The sequence below is a fragment of the Canis lupus genome, chromosome 37, assembly GCF_011100685.1.
Source record: "Canis lupus familiaris isolate Mischka breed German Shepherd chromosome 37, alternate assembly UU_Cfam_GSD_1.0, whole genome shotgun sequence".
Lineage (NCBI taxonomy): Eukaryota > Metazoa > Chordata > Mammalia > Carnivora > Canidae > Canis > Canis lupus.
In genome coordinates, this window is record NC_049258.1 from 5,767,252 (window position 1) to 5,780,908 (window position 13,657).

The 13,657-nt window shown below is 41.2% G+C and overlaps 1 protein-coding gene across 1 annotated transcript in view; it reads right to left on the minus strand.

Annotated features, from left to right (window-relative positions):
- HECW2 (HECT, C2 and WW domain containing E3 ubiquitin protein ligase 2) overlaps positions 1-13,657 on the minus strand; it is a 363,663-nt gene that overhangs the window by 39,226 nt on the left and 310,780 nt on the right. The window contains exons 21-22 of the mRNA XM_038585899.1: positions 4,561-4,681; positions 2,874-2,987 (exon numbers count right to left, since the gene is read on the minus strand). Of these exons, the coding sequence (XP_038441827.1) occupies positions 2,874-2,987; positions 4,561-4,681 (235 nt within the window). The remainder of the gene's footprint in view (positions 1-2,873; positions 2,988-4,560; positions 4,682-13,657) is intronic.

Below are 13,657 nucleotides of genomic sequence, written 5' to 3' on the forward strand. Positions count from 1 at the left end.
ATAGACTGACATATGGGTTTTTGGGATCAAGTGCCATTTTCATCACATCATAGGAAGGATCCATACTATTAGCATGATATATGACTCTTGATCTTAACCTTGATCATCTGGCTGAGTATTTGTCAGTCATCTCCATTCTGGACTTACTTCTTTTTCCCCTTCTCAAACTATACTACTGGAAGAAAGTCATTATATGTAACCTACAATTAAGGAGTGAGGAATTATGCTGAATTATATGGAAATCTTCTGCACAGGAGACTGGTCTACTCTTTATTCAATCACATATTTATATCAGTACAGATATTTATTTTATACTTTGGGTTATAATTCTATCCTACTTTATTTTGTTGCTTGGAGAATTCCAGTGTTGGCCCCTGGGAGACCTTTCAGTAGGCTCTTGAGTCCCTCCGACATACCCCCATCATTGTGGACATTTTGAGCACTTCTTTGCTTTCTGGCTCTGTAAGATACTTCAAGCTCCATCTCGTATATTTCCTGCTGCATCCTAGAATCAGCCATTTCTCCAAGGACTCTAGTTCCTTTTATTGAAGAATGATATTAGAAACCAAGATCTAGCCACTGGGTGTACACTGCTTTTAAACACCTAATTAGAACTAGACGTGAAGAACTTAGAAAATGACACATTTTGTGAGCATTAAAATTAATGAAGGGAAAGTGATAGAAACTTTCAGCTCCACATTTATATTTCCATAGAAAAATGTAGGTAGATTTTCGCTTTGGATATTTATTATAATCCAGAAAGAAATGTTGTGATTTTTAATTTTAACACAATTGAATCAATGTGTTTGAGAAGGTGGCAAAGTCTAAAATAGCTTCTTAATTTTATGCTGTTTTGAGGTGTCTATTTTTTCGTCAAGAGTGTTATTTTATTCTTTCAAAACAGTGTACGTATTCTCAATGCCTTAGTAGCAAAATGAAGTCTCTATATAATAATCTCTAAGTATGATATTGACATGATAAAGCCATGAGACCAGAAATTATTTGGCCCTATTACTCTAGTGTCAATAAAGCATACACAGAGGGGCTTGGTTATGGTTGTTTCTGATGGCGGACATCACAATTCAAAATGCCTCCCCCTTTTGTTTTCCCTCTAGGGTTACAGCGAGGAGACAGGTGATGGAAACAGGAAATAGGAAACATTTGGACATTAGTGGCAATCAGAAGTATCAAGCCACACTCAGCCTAGGAACAGATGTCAGTAGTCCAGACCACAGGGCGACTACTTGAGAATGATCAAGCATGATAAGCATCTGCTCTATTCAAACTTAAGTACCAGGGCCTCCAAAGACTCTTGCTTACATCTCTGAGATTTCAACAAACTGCGGTCCAAAGAAGAAGGAAGGCAGCTGGAGTTCTGGAGGAGGAAAAGCATTCTCATCCAAATGAGACTGGTTATGTAAGGAAATATTTGGAATTCCACGCACACCTATGATGAGGCTTAAAACATTTGCCTTCATTTTCAACTGTGCACCTGCATCCTAACCAACTAACAAAGGTAAAAGTCCATTAATGTCCTTCAGTAACAAAAACAAGTCTTCTCCCCAAATTTTGTCACCTCATATTGTTTTCCCAGATATTTTACTTTAATCTAGTCACAGCTGGGAGACCATACTCAGCATACATAACAAGAGCATGGTTATCAATCAGCTGAAATAGTGAAAAAAAATCCATGGGTAGGAAAAAATTCTCATAGACCAGAGTTCAGCAGTTTTGCCTCCATCCTAGTGTTGGTCCAAGGGTCCTGGATGACAGGCCTAGATTTGAATTCCCATTCTGCTGTTATCTAGTTCCATTAGCACTTGCAAATTACTTTATACACTGGAGCCTCCAAATTAACTGCATATTGAATGGCTGAATTCGTTGGATATTACTACTATGTGTCTATAACCTAATACACTTTCTTCCTCGGTGGGGCTGAGAAGGGTAGCTTTAAAATGATCCAAGTTGACAGAGTCGAGAGGACAACCCCAGTTCAGGCCATTGTGTGGTGCTTTTAAATTTTGCTCTGTGTTGGCTGGGTTGCGAAGAAGGTACTGAGACTGGAAACTCAGGCCTGATATGAGGAAGGAGGAAGGGGTCTGGACAAGACGGGAGCTGTCACCTTCCGAAGTGTTATATAACAACGGTTATGTTTATTTGGATTAATAAACAGTGCGTAGGAGTCTTTACTCTTTCATTTCTGAGCCCATATCTCCATGGGCACACTCATGGAAGAGTCACAGAAGGTTAGAGATGCTCATTTATGTCAGTTTATTATTTTGGTAGGTATGCGGTTGTCCCCAGAAAAGGAGAAAAACCGGCAACAGTGAAATAAGAAGCAAAGCCCAGGAGTTACCTCTACAGAAGCTTCCTGGTAAAACATCAGGATTCTCATTTGTGATTCTGAAACTGAGTGTATTTAACAGGTGAAGCGCTTGCGACTTACGCCCGGTGCAGATAACACCGTCACAGACGTGAGATTTCAATGCTTGTTTTTTTCCCCTCATGGCCCCACATTTCCCTTTAAGAAAGAGATGCAGAGAGAAGAAACCAGACCAAACTTCTGCTCTCAAAAATGATCTATAGTTACAAGTGTTTACTAAAGAATGTCCATGTCAAATGATTTAAAAACCAGAGGAAGCTTAAAAAAAAAAAAGAAAGAAAGAAAGAAAAGAAAAGAAAAGAAAAGAAAAGAAAAGAAAAGAAAAGAAAAGAAAAGAAAAGAAAAAAAAAAAACGGAAAGATTTAAGTGTATAAGAATGGCATTTCCTGCCAGAAGGGTTTCCTGTTTCAGGCCGCAGCGCCCATGTGGTGACACATCCCCTCTGCAGCCGCAGCCTGCGTTCCACACGCCACTTCTCTGTTCTACTCACCCTTCCTCCCCGACGAACGTGACGTACAGCTTATTTCTCTGCAAGTCTTTTCTGGAGTAGCCCATAATCTGATTGAAAGCATCTTCTAGTAAGTGATCTCTTCTGATAATTAACCTGTCCATAAAAAGACAATTTGAAAAACAGATTATTTCCTAATCCTTATCTTTTTAGAACTGGGTACTTTTGATTCCATTTTCATTTACCATAGTTCACTAGGTGAAAACTGCAGTGACTTAATACACTGCTGGCCGCAATACTGCGCATTTGTCTTGAACTCTTACAAGGAGAAGTAAAAATGACATAAGCAGATTGTTGGTAAGCAGAGCACTCTGCCCACGACATATAAAAACAACTCCTAAATCCTTTCTGAATGGTCAAATCACCTTATCCCACAAGGAAGATGATTGTAAAACAACACAAACACAAAATTTTTGCTTAATGGAAGAAAGACAACTCTATGAGGTAATGTTTTAAGCATGAATGCACCTACACAAGGAATTCAATTACTAAGGATGCAGAGAGATGACTGTGAGAACCAGGAGAGGAAAATAAACTCTCCATGTTCTTCAAAGCAGACACATTTATGACTGTGCTTAATTTAATTTTTAAATTAAGTGAATTTGAGATTTCCCCAAGTGACAGATACAAATGAATGATACTTGTGGCCAATAAATCTACTTGAAAAGCATCCTGAAGCAGATATCAATTTGCCTTTAGTGCAAATAGTGATGGAAAGGGAGATGATAGGGAGGGTGGACACAGGGAAGCCTGGGCTCAAGACTTCCTTTTTTTTTTCTTTTTTTTTAAAGTAGGGTCCATGCTGGGCATGGAGCTCAACACTGCACTTGAATTCATGACTGTGAGATCATGATCTGAGCTGAAATCAAGAGTCGGATGCTTAATCGACTGAGCCACCCAGGGGCCCCTCAAGACCTTCCTGAGTGAAGCATGAGAAGGGCCAAGCTTAGAGAGGTGAGGTATTTGGGCAGCGGATGTGTGTTGAGGGTGAGGAAAGTGGGACCTTTGAATATACTTGAGCCAGCCCTCTCTGGGTCTGTGGTGTGGCAGTGGAGACCCTTCTTCCTCTGCCTCTCTCAGGTGGCACAGTGATCTCTAGTGGGCACACGGGGCAGCGGTGGAGGAGGGGATGAAGGAAGTACAGTTAGCTAGGGAATGAAAATAATTCTAGGCCCAACAACATGACGACGTTTAAATATCGTCATTTGAAGGTGGGTAAAGCAAGGCAGAAATAACACTCATGACATACTTCACTGGACAAGTGAAGCTTATTTCACAGAACAAAACAGAGCTGAGCAGTGTTCCTGCACTCAGGTCAGGTCAGATGACGGTGATGGGTCTGGTGTGTACAGGACATGGTGCCAATCTTTTATCTAATAAATACACTGTAAGGGAACAAAGAGGCATTTTTCAGGAAAAACAAATCAGCTTTTTACTTTGACTATATTTTTTTATGGAATTCGGTGTTTGTTTTAAAACCTTAAGCTCAATGGTGCCTAATTCCAGAACTCCGTCTTAGAAGATCCTGCAGTTTGTACATGCGAAAATAATTACACAGATTAAAACAACGTCTGGTCATCCCAAGCCACAATCAATTTTCTACATTTCCCAACTGCATCCCAGCCCTCCACCATCACCCAATCCACAACTCTGTATCGCTCTGACTTACTTTAATTTCCCTGGGCCTTGTCCGTATCCTTTAGTCTCTAACTTCCTGTAAAAGTTCCTTAGTTTGGCTTCAAAGTCCCGCTTGTAAGGGGCTGGAGCCCGGGCATTGGCACGCTGAGTACCTATAGCAAAGCACAAAAAGAGAAGGGTCCGGATTTGTGCAATGTCCTGATGCTCATCACATCCCCATGGGGAAAAAAAAAAAAATGAAATACTGCCAGGGGGCTGAGACCACAGTCAACAAGTAAAGGGAGGCAATCCTTTTAGTGCCCTCACTTTTCACCTCCCCATGCTGAAGGCTCTAACAGAGCTGAGCCAAAGTCTTGGGATATTTCTGTGTGGCATTTTGGTCGAGAATAAAAATCCTGTTTGCACAGTTACGATGGTGTCCATATGAGTGTCAGAGAGTTTCCCTTTTTAATCCAAACTAATATGAGTCCAACAGAGTTACTCATGTCTAATGGGAACTGTCAGGGTGGAACATCTCTGCTGAGATGATCTCATGGCAATGAGACGGGAAGTCACAATGTGAAAGCCTGTGGTGTATAAGGCAAGAACAGTGAGTTTCCAGACTTTGCCTTATGAAAAGTGTACAAAAGGTCTTTTAGATATGCAGCATAAGAATTATTTTAGACTTGCAATCACATACATTTTATACTGCAGGGTAGAACCATGTTGCTACAAACAAAGAGCCCAGACATAACTGCAGACTCACATGTTTCCTGGCTGCACAAAGAATAAATAATACTCCTATTTGTTGTGCTCTTAATATGTGCCAAGTGCTGGGATCATCCACAGATGACCTAAAGATGTTTCATATGTCATCCAACGGTAAGTTTCATTAATAAAATGTAAAAGTAACAGCTTGTTCTTCTTTCTGGAGAAAAGTCTAGCTTTGTACCACAAGGTGACTAACCGACCAACTGGGACAAAAAAAAAAAAATTGATGATAAATATGAGAATCACACGCAGAGCCATGAAAAAACAATGGACATTTCCATGAAATATTTCACAACACAATAAAAGGAACCGGAAAACAAAAGTTGTGAAGTCTCGAGCATTACATACCATATAAGTTCATTAAATATTTCTTTAAAGAGTCAACTGATAATTTTTTTTTTTTTTTGCTAACGCCGTGTTAGGTTCAGCAACATATGCTCGAAATGAATAAGATGGGATTCCTAAAGTAGATATTTCGGTTAGGAAGACAGAAATAAAACCTATCAAACAATTCGATAAACAATTAAGTCCTAAACTAGGTGGTGAACAAACTAGAGGGCATAGGGGACGAAACTATAGCCTTGGGGCTGTACCCAGCCCTAATGATCTGTTTTGCTTGGCATACAATTGTTTTTAAAATATTTTAAATTAACTTCCCGCATTTAAAAGTTAGGAGATTTCAAGTAAAACACATAACAAAACAAATTTTCTCTTGAAAATTATTTGGAAACTCTTGCGACAACTGGCTTGCATTTTTCTTGAGACCACAGTGGGCCGCTGCTCCATTAAGTGAAGCCTGTGCCGCCGCCACTCGATGATACTGATGCCTGGCCCCCACCTCGGTCCTTGCATTTGGGATCAGGGTTCCAGAAAAGTAACCGCAAATGAGAATAAGTAGAGATCAAGATGGAAAAGACTGTCAGGAGGAGACTTTATTGGAGGCAGCCCTTGCACACAGAAGAGAGTCTCGAGTGTCTCCTGGGGCAGCGCAGCAAGAGCTGGGAGCAGCACCACACGCATGTTTGGAAGACACTCAAGAGACCCCGCTAACCTAGTGCATGGGGGAGTGCTGGGGACTAACTGGGAAATTTAATCAGATGGTGAGAGCCAAATTATGGGAGGAATTTAAGAAAAACCCTCGCTGAGGAGTTAGGGTTTGGTGCAGTGAGTGGTGGGGAAGACTTCAGAGGTTCCTGAACTAGGGGGTAACACCCACGTGGTGCTTTGTAAAGCCCAGGCTTTCCGAGTGTGGTGGGTGGACTCAGAGTGGGACGGAGAGGAGGGATCTTAAGGAGGGGACCGGCTGGGAGTCACCACGGCCCTTGGAGGCCTGAGGTAACAGTGGTGACTCAGAGAAGCATTTACAATGTGAAATAAGAATTGCCAACAGATACTGGGGAGCTCGGATAGTAACATCAAACTTCTAAACAGTAATTGTCATTTGTTAAGTGCCGGCTATGCATATGGAACCATGCATCGCAGAGAGGACCTTGGGAAATCCTCACAAGTTTCCGCAGCAGGCATTATTATCATCACCACCATCACCACTTCGTCACTAGGGAAACAGAAGTCATATGCCAGTGAATGGTAGCTTTGGGATTTGGGCCAGGCCTATGTGGCGCTGAAAGCAGTGTGGGAAACGCTGGTGGACAGGGGGCACGTGAAGCTTTACACGTATGGTGCTGCTGGAGAGGAGAGCTGCCCAGGTGGCTATCCTCCACTTGAGGACACAGTCCTGGAGTTCCCGTGAGATCAGCGCCACACCCCGCATTAAACGAGTTAGTGTATGTCGCAGGGCGCTTTGAGAGGCGCCTTTGCCTAAGTGTTAGCTGTTACTGTTATTATCTGCAGAGAGGTGAGTACTAAAGACATAGGGAAATGTCTTGGGGTGTTAAGCATGGATTTTAGTAAGAGTGGCTATCAATCAATGACATATCCAGAGGTCTGTTTGCACGTTTATGAGTCTTTTACCCAAAGAGGGAAGACCTATGTCATAAAGGAAACAAACTTGATCTTAAAAGCTCTAGGATACAGAAGAGACTCCTAAGTAGTGGTTCTCACTCCTGACTGCACACGGGAATCACTTAAGAAGCTTTAAAAAAAATCCCAATGTTCAGGACACACCCAAGACCTATTACATCAGAATCTGGGGGTGGGGCCCAAGCATACATGTTTTATGCAGCTCCCCAGATGACTCCAATTTGCAGCCAAGGTTGAGAACCATTCAGCCAAGGTTGAGAACCATTATCCCCTACAGGAAGGTCAAATGTGCCCAATGAAACATCTGGGGAGCATCCAGAGACCAACACAGAGGCAATGCTTCCCGCGAAAGGAATCATTTGCAACATGCGGGATCATGATTCCCAAGAGCACAGGGCCCTACTCTTGGACGGCTAAGGGACACGGCAGGGCAGCACAGGCCCACTCGGGTAGCAGAATGAAGCTGGTGCCACAGTTTGAGAAACTGTAGGCTAGTAAACCCAGACAGCTCAGAAAGCAGTCATCGTGAATCAGCTTCCAAGAGCACAATCATTAATAGGTAGGAGGAAAAAGAAAAACAAGAGACTGAATGAAAATCTTTCAGGACTCAAAAGAAACATGATTCAAATCTGACTGCTTTTAAAAAGGCACATATACTCTTACTGTATAATTTGAGAGGTTTAAAAGGATGCGGGAAATGCCATAATGCATTCCATCAGTATCAATATGGACACTTAATAAAAATTAGTTCTGACTCCATTTCTACTCTAGGTTGAAGAGATTCAATTACAGAGACTCTGGAGACAGAAATTGTTAAATGCAAAAATTCTTTTGCTAATGGTTCTATTATGAAAAAAAATCATTTACACATTACTTCATGGTTTAAAAATTACAATAAATTATGCTGTTGGCCCTTGTCAAGCTCTTAATGCAAGTTAGGTGCCCTGCCAAGAAATTCCAGGGCAGGAATGATGTTACTTCCACTTTAGAAATAAAAAATGATCTTGGAAGATTGAGCTAATAGAATCGTTTGGGAACCGTAACTGCAAGCAAAGTTCTAGGATACAATCTCCTATAGAGAAAGTAAAGTAACTTTATGGTCTTAAAAAAGGAAGTCAGAGACAAAAAGGTCAATGTTACACATTTAGGAAGTGATCAAATAAATGGCTGACTTCATGGATGGTCAGCATTATGTTAATCATCTGCAGGAAAAAAATTCAGTAACAGATATTAGGGTTTTTTCACCCTTATCATTGCTACGCAGGCCTGAAGTACTTCCATATCGTATGGCACTATTTCCATTTACCATGACAAAATTGCATGATCGTATACAAACTAAAGAATTCCTCCTGACAAAATACTTCAGGTGACAGTAGAAATATTGGCATCAAACCACTAAAGAGTCTGGGTTTTTTGGATTCCAGGTGTGCCACCAGGATCCCAGATTACTTTGATGACCAGAGCTCACTCTGCATTGGATGGGATGGAGTTTGCTTAATCCAGCATGGCTCTGGCCTCTGTACTGAAATGGCTCAGAGGCCTATTTCTTTCCTGGTTCACTTTCTAAAAAAGTTCTCTATGACTTCTTCTTCTTCTTCTTCTTCTTCTTATTATTATTATTATTATTATTATTATTTTATTTTATTTTATTTATTTATTTATTTATTTATTTATTTTTTACAATTCCCTATTAGTGAATGAGAACAAACCATCAAGCATTACAATAATTTTGGAAGACTCCATCTTCTGGAACACAGCTCAACAACGATGAAAGTTAAAGGGGAAAAAAAAATGCTGTCTCCAAAGCGGCTGGCTCTGAGCACAAGCACCGAAGTCCTTGCAGTTTTGCTTTATTCTCAAAGAGCAGTTAAAGGCCCTAGGCCCTAGGCCATTGTTTTCAGCTTGTTAATGCTTTCATTTACACGCTCTTTATTTTTCAAAACCAACTTATGAGTTGATTTTTTTAGACCTTGCAGATCAGAAGAAATATATTAAAAGGGGAAGCTGAAAGGCTAGTGACAGGCATTCTCTGATAGCACTAGGGGGTGAGGGACAAGGGAGACTTAACAACAATAAATGGTGATGGAGAGAGCATCGGGGTTTCCTTCAGTCTCTGGAATCCCAACTTCCCCGTCTCCACCCACTCGGGGACCGTCCTTCATTTGTACTGCTTGGTTCCTAGCTCATCACTGTGGGGCTAAGCACAGAGAAGAGAAGGAATACTTTTCCTAAAAACAAGCACACTTGACCCTTGAACAACATGAGTTTGAACGGCATGGGTCTGCTTCTATGAGGGTTTTTTTTTTCAATAAATACAGTACAGAACTGTAGTATTTTCTCTTCCTTGTGATTTTCTTAACAACGTTTTCTTGTCTCCAGCTTACTTCATTGTCAGAATGCAGACTATAATACACGTAACATACAAAAATGTGCTAATTGACTGTTTATGTTATGGGCAAGGCTTCCTGGGAACAGTAGGCGATTAGTGGTTAAGTTTGGGGGGAGTTAAAAGTCGTATGCAGGTTATTTTTTTTTACCTCATGGGGCGGGGGGGTCAGGGCTCTGGGCTCCCACGTTTAAGGGTCAACTGCTACTTCAGGGACTGTGGGCAAGATGGGAGGGGTGGAAGGAGGGAGGAAAGAGAGAGAGAGAGAAAAGGACAGGAGATGGGAAAGCAGCTGCCAAGATGCTAAGACTTCGGAGGGAGAGAGAGAAGGCAAGAGGGCCCTAAGGGGTCTCGTGGTGTGGTGGGAAAAACAATTCCCTGTCATATCCCATGCCCTCAAGACCACCTTCAGCAAAGAACCACGGGCTCTTCAGTGCTCTCTGGTCTGTTGAGTGTGACCTGTGCTGTCCCAGCTTTCAGATAGTTCAGTTCTGGTCAAGTAATAACAGCTCTGTACGATGATCCCCCCCAAACCATGAAATATCTCCAGTGCACTGTGAATAGGGAAGTAGGGAGAAATATAATGAATTTATGGAAGAGTTTCAGTAAATGGTGGGTTAAATTCTCTGACACTTAGTCATAGCTTTGGTTACATGGAAAATTCACATATGTGAGCACATCTCCAATGATATTAGATGAATTAGGTGTTACTGCATTTAAATTCCTAGAAATGTGGAGTTACAAAAGGTCCTTAAATAAACTTCTGGGTCCCCTATTTGGCATAATGAACTATATGGTGTTTGGAAAGATTTTCCCCTTCTGGCATAACTAAGGTCGGGATTGGCGTTATAACGGTCCTAGAAAAACAAACCTTCACATTCCAAAATTTTGACAAATTTTACGTGAGCGCTCTAACAGCTGCGAAAAAGCAGCAAGTCAAAGTTTCCAGAGCCCCTCTGTCTCTCCTCCACTTGAAAAGACATGTAAACGTACTCAAATACGGAAAAGTCCGGAAAGTTTACCAGATCCCGAGGCATTCTGAAAGAAGATCATTCAAATCTGTTATTGTCACAATTTTCACAATATTATCCTCATGCCAACAAAAGGGATGAAATTCTAGTCCCAAGAAAGAGGAACAGACCACTTTAAAACATCCGAAAGGCTTTTCACAAGCACGATGAACTTCAGGAACGTGGTAGGAGGAGACTCTTTTGTACTCAAAGAATCAGAAGATTACTCCACAGGGTAAATGAGGCTAGCTAGTCCTGGCCTTGTAGGATCATGTGGAATCAGTTACAGTAACTTCCATTGATATCAGGCAGTTCATCCCAATTTCAAGATCAAATAAAGCCCCCTGAAACTGAATAGGCCAAAAATATGGAGATGATTCTCCCGGAAAATTAAAACCACCACAAACACTGCTAGCAATTTAGATATATTTGGGCTCTACATATCTTTGGAAAATGTTTGGCTCTAAATGTGCTTCCAGAATGCATTTTACTACCACCATGGATTACTCATGTGCATTTGTGATGCTCAGTGAAAAGAAGCTAACTTAGTCACCATTTAGAAAGTTCTTAGAGTCTCAAGGAATGTTTAATCAGTCCCCAAGAGCACATGCCTTTGTAGGGCTTAGAAAGGGACAGAAGCTGTCGATCAACCTTTTTCTTGAGGAGGATGGGCTGCAGAAAAGCCCTGGGAAGGAGAGCCTTGCTGAAATGAGCAATAATCCACACAGCTTCACTTCTTTAACCACAAAGCATCAGGTAAAGGGACAACCCGTTTTGAACTTCATCATAGGATCTAACTAAGATAAAGACCAGTCAGAATGATTAAATACCTAGGCAGTCAGCTCTGTAAATCGGGGAGAGATGTATTCATAGTTTCCACTTTCCAATGGTTGAAACATTGAAAAGCTATAATTCTCAGGATCAGATTTCCAGAAAGAAGGAAAAAAGGGATAAATTAATACTTATTGGATGCTTGTTATGTTGCAGGCACCAGGCAAGGTATTCTACTCCAAGTAACCAGGGGAGGTGATTACTGTTATTCCCATTTTACAGAAACATACATTCAAGTTCAGGGAACGAAGCAAACTGCCCAAAGTCACACACAGCTGGTAAAGACGGAGGTCGGCTCTGAATTCCATCAGTTTTTCCCCTACATCTTTAAACTCACCTGAAGTGTCATAGACTTATTTCTTCTCATCCTGGATCATCAGACTAGGTATCCCTACTTTGTTCCAAAGTTGACCTTTACTTTGTCTTCAATGTCCTGCCTTCATGGGCCTGTGGTATGATTGCTGCTTCAACAAACAAGTTTCCTTCCACCCACATCTTCTGACTTCTGTACACACACACATGCTCAACTTCCCATCCTAAAACCTCTTCCTTAACCCATCTTCTGCTTCTAAGTACTGTTCTATTTTCCTTTCTATTCATCACCCTACTTCATAAAACGAATATTCTATACTCCTGGCTTCTGCTCTACTTCTTATATCCTTCTGCAACTGGTCACTTTCCAGTTTATAACCCCTTATCTCACAGAAGCTGCTCTGAAAAAGGCCATTTATAACTGCATGATGTTCAAATCCAATGGCCTCTTCTTAGGCCTCATCCTTCTTGAATGCTTTGAGGATTTGGCCCATTCTCTACTCCTTGAAGCCTGGCTTCCCTGAAAAGACTTTCCTAATTCTCTTCCAAAATCCTTTGTCTCTCTTTCTTTAATTTGCTCCTCTATCTCAGCCCATTCCTTAAATACTGAAGTTCCCCATGTTACCATCCTCTGTTTTCTCTTCTTTCCATGGGCTTGTCCTCTCCAGTTCCTCCATACTGTCCTGGGCTTCCATTGCCACCAGCATACCTATATGCCAAGCCACAAACCTCTCCTGAGCTCCATGACTGTCTTTTCCAATTGTCTCTGATATCTCCAGTTGGACGGCTCAGAGATTCCTCAACAAACCGTGCTCAAAACTAAACTCACTGAATCCCTCCTTTGCAGGCTAATCTTTTTCCTTTCCTGGTGAATGGTGTTGTCATCTAGGTGGTGGGGACCTCAGAATCTTCCCTACCTGGACTCAAAGTCCTGATTTCTCTACATCCTACATATCCTTTTGACCTAACTCCTGTTTCCCTCTTGTTCAGCCCTGGAGCAGGTCACCGGGGTTAATGCAACAACCTCCCAAGTGATTTCTCTGACTCCATTATCTCGTCTTCTAATCCATCCTCCATATTGCCACCAAACTGCTCTTTGTAAAACAGCGTACTCCTGTTTTAAATTTTCAGTGGCTCTATACAAACTGCAAACTAAGGCTTCAATGACCAACCAGCCCTAGCCTATCTTTCCAACCCGAGCTTTGAGAACTTGCTCTTACCTGTAACTATTATTTGTCCCTAAACTGCTTTCATTCTTCTGAGGCTTACTTAGGTTATGCTACTCATTTACCTAGAACACTCTTCTTCCTTTGGCCCACCTTCATCATCTTTCAAGGCTTCCTCCATATATTATCTTTATCTTTCCCTCAAACACCCACTGCTGGTTTTGAAGGAAGAATTGTTCCCAAATCTGTGTTCCCACACCTCTTTTTACAGAACTAACCACAGAGCTTTACAGAGTCATTTGCTGACTCACTGCCCCACCATGAATCTTTCAAAGGCAGAGACTGCATCATTCATCTTTGTAGCACTGGAGTCTAATTCAGTGCTTGGATCATAGTTGGATGCTCAATAAATCTGTGTTAAAAGAACAAATTAATAGACCTTTTCCTGTTTTTGGTATTCAATTAGGCTTTACTTCATTATGATAGGATTTGTGAAAACATGTCATTAATCAAAGACTATAGAGCAGCTTTTAGTGACACATATGGAGCTTGCATTTCTATTAAAAAGAGCTTTAAATTCTGATAGCTATTAAAGAGTAAACAATATATTGGGTACAATAAAAATAAATATAGCTGATGTTCTGTCAACATTATAACAATTTTCCTTAAAAAAACTCACTTCCTAAGCTAGAT